The sequence below is a fragment of the Callorhinchus milii genome, unplaced genomic scaffold, assembly GCF_018977255.1.
Source record: "Callorhinchus milii isolate IMCB2004 unplaced genomic scaffold, IMCB_Cmil_1.0 Scaffold11, whole genome shotgun sequence".
Taxonomy (NCBI): Eukaryota; Metazoa; Chordata; class Chondrichthyes; order Chimaeriformes; family Callorhinchidae; genus Callorhinchus; species Callorhinchus milii.
The window spans coordinates 15,604,684-15,625,036 of NW_024704752.1; the positions used below are offsets into that span (position 1 = coordinate 15,604,684).

The 20,353-nt window shown below is 39.6% G+C and overlaps 1 protein-coding gene across 1 annotated transcript in view; it reads left to right on the forward strand.

The window, feature by feature from the left end:
• Nucleotides 1-20,353, forward strand: part of pik3cb (phosphatidylinositol-4,5-bisphosphate 3-kinase, catalytic subunit beta) — a 67,674-nt gene that overhangs the window by 23,080 nt on the left and 24,241 nt on the right. Inside the window, exons 2-9 of the mRNA XM_007888151.2 lie at nt 9,762-9,950; nt 11,579-11,807; nt 13,157-13,380; nt 16,846-17,028; nt 17,985-18,152; nt 18,582-18,671; nt 19,082-19,327; nt 19,962-20,058. Coding sequence (XP_007886342.1) covers nt 9,798-9,950; nt 11,579-11,807; nt 13,157-13,380; nt 16,846-17,028; nt 17,985-18,152; nt 18,582-18,671; nt 19,082-19,327; nt 19,962-20,058 — 1,390 coding nt within the window. The 5' untranslated portion in view covers nt 9,762-9,797. The remainder of the gene's footprint in view (nt 1-9,761; nt 9,951-11,578; nt 11,808-13,156; nt 13,381-16,845; nt 17,029-17,984; nt 18,153-18,581; nt 18,672-19,081; nt 19,328-19,961; nt 20,059-20,353) is intronic.

Below are 20,353 nucleotides of genomic sequence, written 5' to 3' on the forward strand. Positions count from 1 at the left end.
TAAGTTTCTCCCATTACATTTTACAGTTAAGACCATGCAAAGCTTGGGGCCAAAGCAAGGACGCCTAATCTTATTTATGATTTGTCTACTCATCTGTTTAGCAGTAGCATGAACTTGCCCCTTAATTTTAAGGACACATTTGCACAATCTGTGGGAGGGGGGGGGGTTGTTTTATGCGCCTGCTTGCCTTCTCTACCAAATTCCAAATTGAATTCACCGTCAGTTCCATGTTAATTTACATGTAGGTGTAGACACCAAACAGATGGGTTTTAAGAAGAGTCACTAGTTTGTGGCAATAACGGGGTTTTATTTTGCATTGCCTGCTGTGGCACTGAAGCCAATGTCTTTAAAAAGGATATTGCAGTTGACTCCCTAATCTGGGTTTGTCACATATGTACTTAAGTATGTAATTTAAATTTCCTCTCGCTTTTTTCTCTCTTGAAGACGTTCATTTCATTTCATGTTTCAATGAGTATAGTGTCCCTTTGGTCATTCATGCCTCACCCTAATGACGAGTGTGTGTGTGTGCAGCCTTAGATAATGAGTATCACTGGCCTGTTTGACTAGAAGGTGGGGGAAGGGTGGGGGAAAGCAGTCGTCATAGGTCTGTCCAACTTTCTTCTTGCCTGAGATCAAAACATGTAAACTTCCTGGTTCCAGCAAGAGTTGCTGAATAGTGAATACACAGAACTCTGACTCTATGTATTTGTTACTACAAACTAACCATAAGTTACTAATAACAATAATCCTTGAATTTGATATAGCACTTTTCACGTCTTCTAGACGTCTCAAAGCACTTCACAGAATATACTGTTAAGTGAACTGACTGCATTTTTGTGGGCGAAACGCGGCAGCTAATTGCGCACAGCAGTGTCCCACAAACAGTCGTGGATTGAAGTGACCAAATTATTATTGCTTTTTTCTTGAGGGATTTATTATAGGCGTGTGGAGTAAGGAAACTTGTCCAAGGTTTCGCCCTGCCGGGAATCAAACCCAGGTCTTTCGCTTGTGAGGTGAGTGCTCTAACCACTGAGCTACAGGACTCCATACTAGTGGATGTCGAAGCATTTAAACTATATTTATTATTATAATAATAATAAGCCTTGCTTATGGTATAGCACCTTATCACGTTTTATTCAAAAAGCCTTGAAATAAAGAGCAAACATGAGCTGAATTGCCAGGTGCAGCAATTCTGGCAGCATACATCAAATTGTATGCAACAGTATTTTGGAATGAACAGTAAATGTTAGAAATATCCCAGCTCAAATATGTTGTGTGTGGTTTCATTCGAGGATGTATGGAAACTGCATAATCCCCACTGCATTACGCTTTAGAAAGATGGAGCTCTTCCAATTGCAATAACATAATTTGCTGATATAATGATTTGCAGAATACTTTGTGGGTTTCTGTTCTTTGGAGTGCTCCTCTATGTTAAAAAAAATCTAGCTTGACTATAGGAAANTTTTTTGGAAAAAACTCTCTTAAAAAGAAAACTATAAACCATGGAGACTTGTATGGTTAATTTCAAGATGGCTTTATAAAGAACCGTGACATTGAGATTCTGTAGTACAGCATGAAGCAGCCTATACAGTACAGCACGTGATTGCTTTGTAAATATAAAAATATCACATCTGACTCATCACCACGATCTGTGTGTGTATTTTTTCTTTCCCTCTGCTGTATGTTTACCCTGCCGGGAATGTGCACACAAGGGTATTATTGTGCTTTCTGGCATGAGATTTTCCTTTGCGCTAAAAGGACATGTTTTAGTTTACGGCTGAACAGAAGACCACTGTAGTTTAGGTTTCTGACGTGTCTACGACTTACAATACATCATTTGTTTTGTTTCGTCTTGTCATTTCTTTTATACCACGTGCATGTGTTTTTATCTGCAGTGCATCCATTATTACTTGTCTGCGCTAAAGGTCAAGTGTATTTATCTTTTCCTGAATCTTTGTAAGCAGCCTCATTCATTATTTCTGACGTGAAGATGGCCCAGACTTCTTTTTTTAACCCTGGGGTTTAATGGACGTTAACTTATCGTTCACCTCCTCACTTTGGAGGAGGAACGATAGGGTTAACCATTACTTTATTTTACGTTGACTTTTGTAGGCAGCAGACTTCACACTCTGGGCACCACGTGCCTCCCTTTTGAAAACAAGTAGTTTGAATGATAGTAACTGATGAAGATGATGATGATGGCACCTTGGTTGAACCGACTTGAAGGTTCCAATCTGGTTGGGAACAGTTGAATTTTTAATGCAGAGTTGAAATGTCAGAATTACTGAAAGAGTTCTGGGTTTCACTTGTGTTAATCCATCGATCTGCTTGAGATCTTTGTACTGTCAGCAGCCATCAATGTTTGAAACCCCAAATAATTTTTTTTAAAATCCCCAAATTGGTCAAGAACCAAACTCTGTTTCTCCACTATAATTTGGCAGGGTTATGTGTGTTCCAATTCAATGCCGCTATTAGCCATTGCCTCCTGAACTACTCATTCATCAAAACTTCCCCTCCCGTTTCTATGCCATATGTATCAGCCACTCCTTGGAACCTGCTGGGTTGAACTCTAAAGCTCGTCTGACTTTATTTATGTTTTATCGGGCTCTATTTCTTGTTGATCTGCTCCCAATGTGTGAAGTAGGAGAACTTTTCTTTGAAATGCTGAGGTGCTATATAAAGTGCTTCACAGTGATTAAGGTGTTGTTAGTGCTGTGTGTGAGTGACTGAGTTGCAAAGTCCAACAAGCAGGCCATGATGTGAATGCCATCAAAAACAATTTGCATTAATATAGCATATCAAGTAGAATAACGCTCATTGCTTTACAATGACAGGGAGGATAACAAGCAGGGGAAGGGGAGAGGGGGAAGGAAGTGACTATTGGCATAGTTGAAGATTTGGGTTTTAAGGCGGGCCTCGACATATAGAGAAGGGGCCAGTTGGAGGGTTGAGGGAAGGAGTTCGAAAGGTTAGTAGTGGTAGAGTTGGAAAGCTCAACCACCCTTCCTCTATACTTTCTGTGCCCTTTGCATATGCTGCATTGTGAATTGATTTACTTGAATATTTGTTCGTTTCTCTATCTCCTAAAGGAAACCCAGAATTTGTATCAAAATATGTTTCAGTGCTTGTTTCCACATTTTACTTGGTTGTGGAGACTTGTGCGCAGTGCACCTCTGTGTTTGGAGGAAGTTTTGAAGCATCGTGCGGGCCCGCAATGAACCAAGCAAACTGAGGGACGAAGGGTTACTGAACCAAAATTTACTTCAGGTCATCAGGAATCAATCTAATTGTGGCATGAATAACTTCCATTGAAAATGTATGGCACATAACCAGCTTTGATTAATTGTCGGTTTTTAGGTGTTGTTGGTGTAACCGGTTCTTTTTCACTGTAACATTGAGTGAATATGAAATCAGTGGTTTGTTCTTTTAAAACTCTTATCTGTAATGTTTCCTCATCCACCTCCCCCCAAGTTATCTCATTGTCTTTACAGGAGTTGGATACTTTCATGAGCAACTCAACTTTCTGAATTCCTCCCACCCCATTCTTTGTCTTCCCATCCCACCCTAGAGAAAGGTATCTTTATTTAGTCTCTCGGTATCCATTTCCTTACTTACACCAGATTGCAGCATTCATTCATCTCTGCAACTTGTTCTTATTGTTTTACTGGGGTCCAGGTGTTTTATTAGGCAGAAGTGGGCCGTTCTACAATGTGTCTATATTCAAGTGGTTTTCTCTGTGTCTAAATTTAATACCTGAAAGCTGAGAAGCATTTATGTTTCCTCTTTGTTTTCTTTACTGTGAGGAAGAGAATGGCATGTTCAGTGGGAAGCAAGAAATAATGGCAAAGGGAAAGAGTTTACCTCGTTCTGCATAATATCCTATTACTTGAAATTCTATGGTCTCCACGCAATGAGGGGCACTGCCCAGCATTTAATCTCTTTTGCGTCAAAGTCCTACACTTGCATGTTTTATTACTAATGTAACATGAAGGTTTTTCAAGATAAGTAAACTATATTTTACTAGGTTCCTTATCGTATAAGCGCTCTGCGATGCTAGCCTGCATGAGTGACGCAGTATAAATGCAAGTTGTTGTTGTTGTTTATGGTGTGTACGGATGATCTTGTACATTTAAGCTGCTTTTCTTCCAGTTTCTCTCTCCTGTTCTGAGGTTGGTTTAGGATATCGATGACAACAAAATCTTTCTAATACTTTGTCCAAATGACTAATCTTTTTGTATGACTTATCTTTGACAATAGGAGAGGTCTATAGCCAAATCCTATCCTGCCTTCATTTGACGTACATGAATGCATACGTACATGTGTAAAAGTGGGAAGAATGGCATCTAAATACCATACTTAAAATGGCAGTATGTGGGGCTGCCACGATCCCAGTGGATAGATCTCTAGCTTGCAGATCAGGAGTTCGCTAATCCACGCTCATTTTGCTCGTGTCAGCCAAGCGCTGTGTGGGGAGAGAAAATTGTCTCTGTCCTTCAAAGGGTTGGGGTGGGGAAAACCAGCCAGGAATCTTGCTTATTGTCCCTCTGCAGCGCCACTACTGGTTATGTGCATATGTAGCGATCGGGCATGAGAGCTCGCGCTTTGCTGTCACGTCCACTGCAATCGTGTGGCCGACTCACTGCCAGGACTCGCAAGTGAATGCTGGCTACTTGGAAGGGTTCAGGGAGAGCAATCAGCACCCATGGAACCACACTCTTGGGAAAAGAGATGCCAGATCTGGAGCAGAGAGGCAAATGTCTGTCGGGAGAAAGTTATAATAATATTATTATTATTAAGAGATGCCAGATCTGGAGCAGAGAGGCAAATGTCAGTAGGGAGAAAGTTCGGAGGGGAAAAAAGTAATTGGACACACCAAATTTTGCTTTTTTTAAAAAAAATAGGCCAGCAATTGAAAGAAATTTGGTCCCTGGAATTATGTTACCACATAGTTTGTGCTTGTATTTCGCGAGCATGCCAGAACACTGGCTTAATCCATTTAAATGATCAATTTTGGTGTATACAGGGGCTTTTAATGCACATTTTGTTGATTTCGTGCATTTTTCTGATAGATAAATAATGTGATTCGGATCATTGATCAAAGCTGTCACTTTCAGATGCACATAAAGTACCACTTCATGTTTCGAACACTCCCTGTTCCAAAAATATAGAAGCGAGGGATTAAATATTGAGCAAAAGGCTGCTTCAAAAATAACAGGAAGTTTGTGATCATTGCTGTATTTGGCATTTCGCTGCTTGTCCAGCTGAAAGTTGGAGTTGAGCAGCTGTTTTAAACATTGTTTTTTGTGGATATGAGTCACCAGCAGTCTGCAATAGGAAATACAGAAAACAGCAAGTACATTTGTCTTTGACTTTACTTAAATTGGCTGTATTTAATTTAAAAAAAACAAGGTTTACTATAATAATAATAATAATCCTTGCATTTGATAGAGCGCTTTTCACGTCGGGAGGAAGTCCCGAAGCGCTTCACAGAACACACTGTAAAGTGAATTGACTGTATATTTGTGGGCGAACGCGACAGCCAATTGCGCACAGCAATGTCCCACAAACAGTCGTAAATTGAAAAGGACCAATTTATTATTGTTTTTGGTTTTGGAGGGATTATTATTAGGCATGTGGAGGAAGGAAACTTGCCCAAGGTTTCGCCCTGACCTGCCTGGATTTGAACTCAGGTCTCTCACTTGCAAAGCGAGTGCTCTCACCACTGAGCTACAGGACTCCAAAGTGTTTAAACACTGAAACTGAACGCTGCAATCTGAAACTACAGTTGCTTGCTTTACAGTGAAAAGCATTCTTATCTAATGAATGGATAGTTGGTCATGTGAGAGTTTTTTTTGTCTTGTTTAGGATGTGGCAGTGTTCTTGAATGGAGAGATCTAAGATCTTACACAAACACCTCTGACTCTATCACTCTGAAATAGTAGCCCATCTGTTTTTGGAAACTGGTTGAAATTCCTGTCATGTTAATGTTGAATGACCGGATGGATCCATTGGCTGTCTTTCAGAGACTGTACAGTAGCAAAGAGAGGACGATTAGTCACTTAACCACACTCTTGCACCCTGACACAGTTTGCTCTGTGAGTAAGACTCACAACTGTCCTGTGACTATGACCAGTGAGTATTATTTTCTCTCCCAGTAACCTTAGTCTGACTCTGAAGTGTCATTTTGATGAGTGTAATCCAATTGGTTACAATAGTAACTGTTCATTCACCTATAGGATGCTGTCTGTAGACTTCCTTAATGAGTGTTATTTACCAAGGCATTTTTGGAATTTTTGCTAAATATAGACGATCAGCAAATTTAGTTCCTGTCTGGACATCTCCCATGCCTGCTGGGGTCAAGGCAGCCATCTAATTCATCTACGTGTTAACACTTGTACAAAACATTAAATTAATCTCACTTTATTCGTTCCAAAGGATGACCAGGGTTTAGAAGAGTGGACCATATACCTATATAGTTTTATTTGTTTGCTTCGAACAGTTGTCTTCAGTAACAGACCAACATTGACCAAATATTAAGTGCGAAAGGATATTTGCAGAGGCTGAAGTTAATTGCTTTCTCTACCCAAGCCCACAAATATACAGTTAATTCACTTTACAGTGTGTTCTGTGAAGCGCTTTGGGACGTCCTCCCGACGTGAAAAGCGCTATATCAAATGCAAGGATTATTATTATTATTATTAGTAGTAGGTTTCCTTTTGCCTACAACATTTTGCCTTGGACTTGTTTGTGAGTGGCAGAAAATGTGGGTCTTTTGGTACACTTTTGTGCGCTCAAATAAGCACTTCTCATCTTATTCTAAATCCCCTTTTAAGGGGGTTCATGAGGCAGAACGACTATCACAAGTCATATCAGAATAAAGATCTGGTTTATTTGAGAGGAAATGTGCTAAATATAGTATTTCCTATGTTGTCATTCTCAACTGTTGATCAAGTGATGTTTAACTATGATCATAATATGTATAAACTTTGGGACATATTTACATATATAGTGTGAAAAACATTTGGAAGAATATCTTAAAACAGGAGTCAGTATAGCAAACTTTCTTGTATTTAGAGATACAATTGTAAATGAATCAACTAACGAGATGGATAAGAACATTCAAACTTTTTTTTCAAAATGGACACTTCACTTCCCCCAACATGATGACTTTGAATGAATCTCGATCAGCTTGATAAAACCTAGCTAAAACTATACAATAGCCACGGGTCCGATTGGTTTATAAAGCCACTGCCAGTAAAATCTGTTGCAACTTAAAGGCTTGTAAAGTTGATTTGATCATTCACTTTTCTAGTGCCTTGGCTTCCAGTGGTGAAATGTGAGCCCTGGGTAAGTATTGAGTAGCCAGTCACTGCCAACCATTTTCTACACCTTAAGGGGATTCAGAAATCAGCATGTGCTTTGTTTTTGTTGTTTCCTTGCCAATGTTCTCCTGTTTTCCTGGAGATATTTGACTCTTTTTCTTCTTTCTGCGGCAATATGTAACTGCGATCCCACAGCGATTTGTCTTCTGCAGCATTCAACTCCTCTTTGTGGAGTGTCTTCCAATTCCAAGGACTGCAGAGGGTTAACTTGCCTGTTGGCTGCTATTAGACACTAACCATCTTGATGAGTCGGATGCCATCACTCAACACTATTGAATATTCATGACCAAGCTTCGCTTTTCCTGTTCCTATGCGGTGGTTGGAGCAGACCAGGATTGCGTAACCGTAGGCTCCTGTCAATGCCAGTCTTAAACTCCCACTTTAGCTCTGCAACCTCCTGTAACTGCCACAGCTGAGAAAAAGCTTCCTTGCTCAGCAAACACTTGCCTGCTTCATGTGCCTGAGTAATCAGCCCCACCACCGGTGGGAGAGCTTTCAGCCATTCTGCACCCGATCTCTGGAACTCCATCCCAGAATCCCTGCAATGTGCCCCTTCCCTCCTGCCTTCAAAAGTCACCTTAAGATCTATCGATAAACCCCAGGAAATTTTTACCGCAGTAAATAAATGGCTTAGTCCCAAAAGTCTGAATCAGAAACTTCAGTGAATAATGTGATGCAGATGGAGATTGGAGTCTGGAGAATTATTGATGGCTTTTCATTTTGACTCCAGGTCCCTTAGAGTCAGGAATTCTGTCAGGTGCAGGCTTTGACAAGCCCAGCCAGTATAGTTCCTTGTGGAAAAAAAGACTGTAGTTTGATTTTAAACTGCAGTGTTTGGGGAGAAGGCGAGATCAACAACTGCGCATTATCTTTGCTGATCATGTAGCATGTGTTAAATGAATCGGCACAACACATTTGTGTGTGTCAAGGTGGTGTGAATATGCAAGTGTGCCAATTAAACAACTTTAAAAGTCTAAGGAGAGCATTTTAATTCGGAGTTCCACCTGTACTTTTCACTGCATTTTATTTTCATGAATTTACAGTGAATCCACAGCAACTAACCTTGTACTGCAAGGAGTGACTCTGATCAGATGGGGTTTGAGAATAAGCACACCTTTCTTGTCCCTCTGCCCTCTTCCCCTGGTCATGACATGTCCTGTTGTTTCAGAGGAAGTCTGAAATGTTTGCTGTAGGCAAGTAATCTGAAACCTCCTGTAACATAAACTGGGTCAGCACATCCTTCTAATGAATCACAACCTGGCGCCCCCTTATCTCCAACCTGCTCTCTCCCTACAACACTACCCGCTGCCTCCGCTCAACTGGCTCCGGTCTCCTTCTTGTCCCCTGGACCCTCCGCCCCACTGTCAGCGGCTGTGCTTTCAGCCACTACTCCCCGAAGCTGTGGAACTCTCTCCCTCAATCACTTTGCCTTGCCCCCCCACCCCCCCTCCCCATTTTCAGGTCTCGCTCGAAGACCTTCCTCTTCGACCTTCCTCTTCGAGCAATTAAAGATGGACAAGTCTGGTCACTTTGCAAATACCCCTGAAGGGCTGGGGGTAAACAAGTCATGCCCAGTGCCTCTCTGCTGCTACAAAACTTTAGGAAAACAACATATCTCGTTTGGTCCACACTGATAAATTAATTGCTCAGCTATCAAGCCCAACATTTTACAGTTTGGCTCCTCAGGATTCTCTAAACAGTTTGTGGTGCTTATTTTAGCTTGGTAATTTCCACACTCATTTTAGCTTCTCAATGGTTTTGAAGACAGTGAGTGGATATGTCAAAGTGGTGAAATATTGTGATTGGGTAATGCTGATCCTGTTCAGGACTTATCGTGAGTATTCAGGAAGTTCCTGTGTTGAAAGTTATTGTTTTTGTCTATCGGTACAGGGAAATTAAGACTTGGTATCAAGTTTGTACGTTCCAGGAACCCCATAATAGTGATGTCAACCTAATGACTGTTTTCTGTTTTTATTTCTCAGTATTCTTTATTTATTTAGCCCATCGGCAAACCTCAAATCTTACTCTTGATGTCATTGCATGTGATTCGCAACTGTAGGGAGAATTACATCTCTCACTTCAAAGTTTTGGCCCCCATCTACAGAGATATGCCCAAGGCTTATTTTGCCTTAATGTGACGTGTGTTTTAAACTGAGTGTGAAGTCCTGTGATTATACAAACATTGCTGTGATTCACAAAGTGTAACTCTAGGTCTTTGGCATGTTGAGTGGGGTGGTTATTTATAAGAAGAGTTTCAAACGGAGTGAGATCCCACTGTACTGTGAAATTCTGATGATGATTTCACATGGCTGATCAGTCTTCGCTGCTGTCTGTTGTGTAGGATGTTTGTTCATGTGTCTTGTCTTTTGTTTCTTGCAGAGGACCATGTGGTTGTCCTAACGATAACTGTGCACAATGCCTCCTGCTATGACGGACCCTTTGGATATCTGGGCAGTAGATTCCCAGATCCCAGCAGATAACTCCATCACTGTAGACTTCCTACTGCCCACAGGGATTTACATCCAGTTAGATGTACCTCGGGAGGCAACCATCGATCAGATTAAAATGGTACGCGAAGCTGTCATTATATGTCCTGCTATTTAAAGTCTTTGCTTCTAGTAGAAGAAGGAACGGTTTGAATATTTCTTTTACCACCCGTGCATGTCAACTATAAATGTTGTTTTATTTTACTCTAGTGCAGTCTCTATGATGTTAACAGATAGTCCAGTATGATTGTAGTTTAGATTAAAATTAACTTTGCATAGTTTTTAATCTTCTAACATTGAACCCACAATTGTGCTGTTAAAATGTGTACTCTTTTTCCACTCCTTTATATTATTAAGATTGAATCATTAATTTGGATATCTCAATTTGACGTACAACAGACTGTTTTTTGTTTGGGTAAAATTGGTCACTTTTTAGTGATCTTCATGTGTGATTTTTAGGTTGTCAATATTAGCGAGTTACTCAGCTGCAGTAGAAGCATCACAGAACTGCCAATCTTTTCTTGGCTTAGGGTCTATACACCAGTCCCTCTCGCACGTATCGTAAACAAGAGCCTTGACTAATTTTCTCCTTTTCTCAATTTGGCACTGATGCCAGTTGCAGTGACTCTACTGCCATTCTGTCTGAGATCAGCTAATTCATGCAGATGAGGATTGAGCCTTAAACATTCCCAGTCTATTTGGCTCAGCTCCTCACAGTTGCTGAACCATCAAGGGAGTCTTTCATGCAGTTTAGCATTTAAGTCTCACAGCTCAGACAGGTACATTATTTGTATCAAAGTGCTAATTATGTTTCTCTCATTTCTTCAACTGCGATATTTTGAGCTCAAAATGTAAGCTATTTGGTACACTTAAGTTGTAGCACTCTTCCCTGTGTAACAAAGTGAAAACGACAGAACCTCGATTATTCACCAATTGCGGTGATCCATAGGGACTGACCTTCATTATGGTGGATAATTGAGTTTACACTGTAATTCGTGCAAGAGGAAAAACGTTCTCCCTTTGAACTTGCTGCCTTTGCTAAATTAGCCCAACAAAGCTACAAGACTGGATAGTTTGTCAAACGGAGCCCTTTCCAAATGATTTTATCTGCTTTGTCAGAGAATGTGAAATTCCTGCGAAAGGGGGAATTGTATCTAGAACATTACCACAGCAGCTCCGTGGGCTATTTGGGGATTTGTCGGTCATTACTCAGTGCACATGTTTGATTACACTTGTTTAATTTAAATAAATATTGGACGCTCTCCATTTCAACTAAACCTCATCAGCAGTTTTTCCTACAACTTGTTGCTTATCATTTTCATTCAGCTGGATCTCCTCTAATCCAATGTTCAAAGTGTACCAAATCGCTGACCATAAAAATCGCAACTCTTTTTGTAATACACACACACACACTTACACACACACACACACACACACACAGACACACATACACGGCGATCTTCTTTAAAAATGATCTGAGAGCTTTGGTATTTTCAGCAGTGATCAGCCCTGTGTGTGTGTGTGTGTGGCCGATGATCTGAAGGGAGGATTACCAATGCTGTGGCACCAGCCACTGTTTAAATATTTCCATATATGAAAGTACAAGTTGTTCTGCCGTACAGCTCGAGTTGTTTAACCAAATAACCAGACTTTTTGCTAAGAGAACTTCGTAAAGCAAGCTTCCAGGTAATCTGTTCTGTTGTATTGCAGCTCCTATGGAGACAGGCACAGACCTACCCCCTGTACACTGTCCTTGGTGAGAAGGATTCCTACATGTTTCAATGTGTAAACCAGTCAGCAGTACACGAGGAGCTGGAAGATGAGTCTCGCCGTCTCTGTGATGTCAGACCTTTCCTTCCTGTTTTGAAACTTGTAGCCAGGAACTGCAATAGATCTGAAAGACTACTGGACTCGAAAATTGGGGTCCTCATTGGGAAAGGTAGGGTAACTCTATTCAGATGGCAGTATACCTGCCTTTGAGTCTTGTTTGCCAATAGCATTCCTAGCCTTGAGATTAAAATGTAATTGAAATGATCTGGGTCAGAGATCCGTATTTGTTTTGTTTTGGAATGTTTGTTATGATACCGACTGAAACAAACAGCTTGTGTTGACCACGAGAGAAAGTGGTTGTTCAGTGGAGTTTTTACAAAAGGATTTCCCATTCTCAATCCATCATGAAAGATACCTGTTTTCAGAGCATTATACACTTGATCTCTGTCTATAAATAAAATGAATAAAAATAAAAATAGAAGCAGCAGTCAGCGTAGACATTCCTTAGAGTATAAAATATGCTGATTCCGTGAGTAGCCAAATTCTTACTTTATCTTTTGTTTTTGTGAGGAACTTTCCACAACAGGTGGAGATCCAATGGATTATTCTGGGATCTGGTCTTTACACTGGCTATGAATTGGAAATGACCATACCTAAAATGATAAGAAACATCACTGTCTGGAATCAAATGTGCGACTGCTAGTTACAATAATCTTGCCAAATATCTAGACAGCTCTGGGCGTGCACATATGATTAGTGGCATTTTCCAAACATTGAGCAGCAAGTTTGTGCAAGTTGATTTAAACATTGCAAAGTTGTGATTTTCATTTCTGCGCATGGGCGTTCATCCAGTCACTGGGGCAAATGGCTATTGTTCATGAGCGTCTGAGACAAGAAACTGAAATGGTGAATGTTTCAATGGGACGTTAACTAGTAATCCATACCAGAGGAATCCAACTCTATCCAAATTCGATTACAAATTTGAATATTTCTCCTGTAAGATACTAAATGTACGTTGTTCATATCATCTTGTTTAGAAGAATAGGAATCCACAAATTAGTTATGTTGCTGGGGTGCACAGGTCACAATACTTTGGTCGTGATCCTGATCATTATATTCCGGGATACAGTTTGGGTGCAAACTGTTGATTGTTTCTTCTGTGTTGCTATGTAAATTACTATTTTTTTAAAAAAATGTGGTCACTCAATCCACGACTGTTTGTGGGTCATTGCTGTGTGCAATTTGCTGCTGCGTTTCGCCCACAAAATACACAGTCAATTCACTTTACAATATATTCTGTGAAGTGATTTGAGATGTTTCACTGATGTGATAAGGCGTCATATTCAAATGTAACAATTATTATTACTAATCTCTCAAAAGGTGTGAATTTTAACAGGGAATGTATATATGAATTAAGTACTTAAATTGTCTGGAACAGTGATATTTGAGCATAAGATTCATTGATGTGTTCTAAATCCTATTGGAGAGAATGCATAATTTGGTGCTGTTGCATTGTAGGTCTCCATGAGTTTGATGCGCTCACAGACCCCGAGGTGAGAGAATTCCGGAGTAAGATGCGTATGTTCAACGAGGAGAAGATGCTCAAACTTCAGGGCCTTTCCTGGATGGACTGGTTGAAACACAGCTTCCCTCCTGAACTGGAATCCACCGCCTTCAATAACTTCGAAGACAAGCTACCCAAAGAAAATCTTGTTGTGGCTGTTCAGTTCGACTCTTGCCAGGTTCGTCACGTTAATGTTGTTGTGTGTCATTTACCTCATGAAGGTTGAAGGTATTTAACTTCCATTTATAATGTGTTGCATAAAATGTTTTGACATGTTTTCACATATCTCCCAATATCCTGATGCTATGCAGTGATGAGGATGACATACCATTCGGTTAAGTAACACTTGCTTAGCCCGGTAACCATGTGAGTGAAGAGTACAATCTGGATAGCAACCATTAAGCAGAGCACTGCATAGCAATATTCTTTCCCTGGGATGTATCTTGTCCTGATTTTGAAAACAAAGAGAGAAATAACCTATAATTATTCCATTTCCACCCATTATTGCCTCCAGTTTTGGTTGTACTGCATATATATATATATATATATAAAATATTGTAAATTGGTTTCTTTAAAGATAACAAAGTTGTATTGGACACCCAGTCTATTTTTATGATGACATGATGTTGTGGTGCGTGAAAATTTGGGAGCTTTGAGATGTATTTTATGTAATCAAAGACTCACATCTTCAACTTAGTTTGACTGCTACAGTCTGTTCAGAATTGCTATCTGCCTGATTCGAACCACACTTTTTTCTACTGAAAATGCATAAATTGAGTTTGAGCCTTGCTAAAGTTTTTAACAGAGAAATGTATACGTGAATGAATGAAGTAGTTACATTCTATTACTAGCCAGGCAGTATCTACATATCCCAGCTGAACCTATAACACTTCAATTCTTTGAAATTTCTTCCAAAAATAATAATAATAATAATTTGGTCACTCAGTCCAGGACTGTTTGTGGGACACTGTTGTGCGCAGTTGGCTGCCACGCTTCTTCCACAAAGCTGCCAGGAAGGTTTCTATCTGGTGGAAGGTTTCCAGCCGAATAAACTCAGCATTGTGTTTTTAACACCATTGTGACTCTCCAGATACTTGCCCTTCCTTGTGCCAACGATGAGACGTAATTATGCTTAATTGTTCCAAAATATCTTGATCCAAATTAAGACTAAATTAATTTACAAATTTGTAAGTTAGTTGAAATAAGTGTCATACACGCACGGGAAGATTTTATTTGTCTGCTATTTTGGATTCCAACCATACCACAGTAAAGCATTTTTTGTCTTGCGGGAAAGAGATTTAGACTTCACAAAAAACTCAAATTCTTCCATTTATTTTGAATAAATCTCTTCATTCCTTGAAGTGTTTTTCAGTAACTCTAGAGGTTGGGTAAAGTTCTTCTGCAGAAGTGTTGTTTTTGGCTGAGGATGGCTGTCAAAATCAATATGCTCGTTGGAAAACTGGCGAGATCTCTCACTTACTGAAAAACATTCTTTACAAGGTGCAAGACCTGCATTTCTACAGATTTATAGAAACGGTTGGACAGAAAAACTAACATTATTGTACTCTGATAGAACAAGATCAGGCTCCTAACTACATAAGCAAATGCCAGTTTCACACAGTGCAAAACAGAGTTATGTTTTATTTTCCTTCCCCCTTCAGTAGGTTGCTCAGTGTCTCAAGTCCCCTCTGCCCTTGTGTTGATTACTCACTATTGAACTCACACTCGTTTCTATTACTGATCTCTGAACTGCTGTTGCTGAATCATTATTTTCTTTTTGAAATCCAATAGATCTCAGTTTTAATTTTACTGTTGCTGACTTTACACGTTTTGTTTTCATTTCGAGAGCAGTATATCAGTGCCTAGGCAGATGTCCCAAATAATAGCAGCTCGCTGGTAGCCTGTGTGTCAGCTGGTGTACATATATTCTCTTCTGAAATTAAAGGACAAGGTCATGAAAAAAGTGTCTGCTAACGTTTTTCTTGTGAGGTGGGTGGAAGACGTATTAATTTCCTCCCCCAACCCGCCACCCACCCCCCATAGCTGCCCCTTTAAAAGAATAATTTAATTGAGAGAAATGTGTTGATCTCATTGCCCGTCCCTGCAACTGACCATAATTCAGTGTAAAGTGAGGCTGCCTCCTTGCTTGTCTTCTCTTCCTCCAGCCTCTTGATTCAATCAGCCGATGCACCTGCAGCTTTGAATGATAAACAAGTCTTGAATTGGCTTCAGTACAGTGACCTACTTCTGTATTTCTGAAACAGTTGAATGAAAGTAGAACAGACTAACATTATTCATTTATATTTTAGGTGGGGGGATTTCTGTGTGCTTGTATTGTGGCTTAATTTGTTCACAAAGTACTTTACACAACCCAGTTGTGGTCTGTTTATCAAGCACTGTGAATAACCCACATGTAAGATAACATCTAATGATTCAAATCCAAATAGAGAACTAAATGCTTTGTATTGCTATCATATTTCTGTTCCGACAATATGATATTTTTAGTATAATATTCAATATATCTGCTTTGAGAATTGAGTGTTTCACAAATACGTTGCCTACTTGTTAAAATCTTTTAGCTGTTCGATTTGTTGTATCTTTTTAGGACAAATTGTGCAAAGAAAAGAAAAAGTTATTTCGACATATATTTCACCAGTTGGTGAGGAAGCCAAAATGAGGCATTGCGTATTATATATTTAGCCTAAGTTGAATTTAAAACGTTTGGGTGCAAAGCTTATCTGCGGCACTTATTTGGTTCCTTTAGTGCCTTATTATTGTAATTTTAATTTGGTGTTCATTAGACTAATTTACCTTCGGTTAGCCTGTATCTCCTCTCAGAGGGCACAAGCAATGGTGAAGTCGGTAATGGGAGCAGGAAAGCAGATCAGACGAGTGGTGAAAATGTACTTGCTCATTTGGTAAATAGCAAGCCTGTGATGAAGACTGTAGTGCTCTGTGGTATTGCCTGATTGTGCATGTCCTTTAATTAAATAGCTTAATTATCAATGGCAGAATTAGTATTCTAGGAGTTTCCAATGCCAGCTGGTACACGCTGAGAAAATAGCTCCTTTTGAGGAAAATATAGAATTGCAATGTGGAACACATTTGAGAGAGACTGCTGTAATTGCAGAAGATGATGTGCAAAACTGTGAGAAGACCTGGTCCATTTGGGGACCTCCTATAAATATCAATGGAATGTAAAGGATGTCTCGATTTGAACTTTGAAGAAGGAATGATTTCAAGTTGAGTTAATTGCTTATCTGCTGTGCGCAATTGGCTGCTGCGTTCCTCCCACAAAATACAGTCATTACACTTCACAGTATATCCTGTGAAGTGCTTTGAGACTCTCGACAACGTGATAAAGCGCTATATTAAATGCAAGGATTATTAGTATTATTGTATCAGAACTTGCTGCTTATGTTTTTCAGTCGATAACATTTGGAGGGACATTGTCTAATCTTTGTTCACAATCCTATTACAACAGGTACCAAAGAGAGATTTACCTGACTGCCTCTATGTTACTAACAGTAGAGCTTAGTATTACTGAGATAAATAACCTGTATCTGAGCCCAGAGCACTGTGTATTATAAAGCTGGAGTGCTATTCATAACAGAAATGTAAATCTCTCTTTTTCTACTTTTAGGAGAACTTCAGTTTCCAGATATCCCCCAATTTAAACCCTCTTGACCTAAATGAGCTTGCCATCCGGAAGCAACTTACTATCCATGGAAAGGAAAATGAGGAGTTCAATCCCAGAGATTTTGTTCTTCGCGTTAGTGGAAAACAGGAATATTTATTTGGCGAGCAACCGCTGATCCAGTTCCGGGTATGTTCAGCCTATGAGCAGGCATCCTGTCAAATCCAAAGTAGATGGTTTTAAAAAATGTGCAACAACAAGAAAGCTGCTAAATTTTATTTTAAAGAGTCTGCACTTTTATAGATGGGGAATTGGTCTTAAAATCCTCATAGATGGATCCTCAATGCAAATCATGACTTAAATTACTTCCTATCCTGATGTCTAATGAAAGCTGTTCACTAAAAATACATTTGGTGAGTCTCAATCGTGTAATATAAGAATCAATTTTTTTTTAAGGGATCAGCATGTGATTAAATCACCTTTCCTATCAGAATTCATGTCCTTCAACTAACTCTGCTGTTAGTGCAAGTTACTGTCTGGTCCTTTAACTTTAGTTTTCTTTATTTTGATTGATTGAGGACTGACTCTGGGGTGAATCCAGTTTTGGGCTGTTGCCACTTCACAGCTAATTAAAAGAGTAGTTTTTTTCTGGATAACTTGCTTAATTGTATAAAGCAAGGTGGAGGTTTATGGACTTGAACCATTTGCTAAAGTCAAGTGGTTCAAGGAGTTTAGGTGCTGAAAACTTAGTTTATAGAAGTGTCGGACGTCTAAGCCTGACTAGAATGAGCCAGGATATGTTTAAAATGCTTCCGGCCTTTCAGCCACTACCCCAAAGGAATTCTGATATTGGGTTAATTTCCCTGATAGTGTGACAATTTAATTATAACTGTATTTCTCATGGACTTTTTGCAATGAGTTTCAGTTGCAATAAACACATCTTATTTGCACTTCAGCTTTCTCTGATCTAATATTCTGGTTTGTAGTAAGTGATGTGCAAACATATACATTTTTTAAACCTATAAATTCTAAAAGACTTGGGGTGCGGGAGGCAAATAAATGGTGGTTTTGTATACATTAAAGATATTTCTTAATGGAAAATACCCATCATGTCCACTCCCTAATTTCTTTGATTTCTAAAACAGTATATTCGAAATTGCGTGCTGAAAGGAAGCAACCCCCAACTGACCCTTGTGGACTGTTGTACCATTAAGGAAATGTGTGACCGAGAAATGTCAGCTATCGGTGTAGCTTTGCATCGAAAAATATCCAATGCTCCTCTTCCTCTGCCTCCCAAAAGGCGGACCATCTCAGTAAGTACTCAATCCCTAAGAACATCTCTGTTATACAGTACAACCTCTTGTTACATGTGTGATGTTGCCAAGCCTTATTGTATTGTAGTATACAAAGTTTATCAGCATGGACCCAGTTTTAACTTTATTGCATTACTAGTACGAAAGCAGTGCATATTTTGCCAATTTTCAATGCAAGAGTTTTGCTTTCTTGTCAATTTAGTTAAATGTTTACTTAATTGTAGTTTTGCCTTTGCTCTGTCATTGTCACCCCTCCTCCCCATGGCCGAATTTGTGAGTTTCTCCATGGGCCTGGCCAACAATCTTCCACATAAATTGGTCAATTACTTTCGATGTGATAAAGTGTGTCAAATGCACATATTATTAATATTATTTATATACTGTACATTGCTGCGTATTAAATTGTGTTGCCTTTTCTGTATTTTGTAGCAAATGGCAACTAACGTTTGGGATATAAATAGTCCGTTCAAAATGCTCCTAATTCGAGGAAACAAAATAAATGCAGATGAAGCAGTTCGGGTAAGTCTTCTTCTCATGGTGATCAAAATATTGTATATGTTATGATAATTTTTGGGGTTCAGCTGTGGAAATCCATCACCATGCCGAGGAGAATCCAAACCGAGAGTTCCATGCATCCCATTTCTACATGGAAATTCCAGAGATGTTTATTGGAATGGAATATTATACCTTACATCCTGTAGAGGATGTACAGCTTGCTGATAATGTATGATAGCAATGTATGATAGGTGTTCTGAAGGTCTAAGACCAAATATCTGAAGGAGTTTCCTCATCCCAAGCTCTTGGATGGTAGCACGTAGTTGGTAGATGATGCTGTTGGGGAAGGGCTGGTGGAGCTTCTGCTGAATATATCTTGGTTGCTTCATGTTGCTGCTTCATAATCAATCTCATTTGTATTTCTGTATCTGCAGGTGCAAGTCAGAGCAGGGATTTTCCATGGGACAGAACTCCTCTCTAAATCTGTTGTTAGCACAGAAGTTTCTGGCAAAAATGATCTGGTCTGGAATGAGATCCTGGACTTTGAAATTAATCTCTGTGACTTGCCAAGAATGTCTCGATTGTGCTTTGCGGTATACGGAGTGATGGATAAAGTGAAGAAGCAGAAATCAACAAAGAATGCATCAAAGTACCAGACCATTCGAAAAGCCGGAAAAGTAGTGAGTATTTCTAACTTTCTATTCCCTCTATACTTCTTTATTCCCTTTTCCCCACATGTGTGTATGTTTGTAAAATTATTTTTAAAAACTTAGATGAAGTTAAAGGCTGTTTTTACAATTTGAAGCCTCAGACAGAATTTCTTTCTTTCAACGAATTCATCATTCACACTCAGACCAAATCCTTAGAGCATGAATAGATGGATGAGGTGTTGTTTTCTTCATTTGTGGACGCAAATATATAAAAGCCCCGGGATGATATTAGATTCAGATAATGTTAATGCTTTTCTCTTTGTCGAAATCGAGAAGATTATGCCAGCAGAGAAGTATCTGAGTTCCGAATTATTATTATTTATAATTAATCATTGTTCTAAAGCAAGAGCTAGTGAGAGTTTGCCTTGCAGTAATGCCTCATTGACCCGGTATATTATCGCCTCCGTTGGGAGCAGTTTATAACTCGGTTGGGCTACTGGACTTATTTGAAAAGCAGTTTGATGCTACGATGGGAGGTCAGGAGGGTGTGTGTTCTGGAGGGATGAGATGGGCTGAATTGGTCTGATCCAAATCAATCTTGTGAATGATCTTATCAAAAAAAAAGCAGATTTTTTAAAAAAAGTTATTTTCTCTTTGTTAACAGCACTATCCGATTGCATGGGTGAACACCATGGTATTTGACTTCAGAGCACAGCTGAAGAGTGGAGATCTTGACCTGCACTGCTGGTCATCATTTCCTGGTAGGTTTACAAGAGGGCTTTGACATGCTTTGTTTTCTCCTAGTCTTACCCAATCTATAAAAATGGACAGATGCTCAGGCAAGCTAATCTCCTCGTATTTGTGGAGTCCTGTAGCTTAGTGGTTAGAGCACTCGCCTCTCAAAGGAGAGGACCTGGGTTTGATTCCCGGGCAGGGCGAAACATTGGGCAAGTGTCCTTACTCCACAAGCCTCTATTCAGGAGTAACTGGGAACCCGTTTGTTAGTCGATTGGCGGATTGCTTTTGCAGGGGTAATAATCCCTTCAACAACAACAA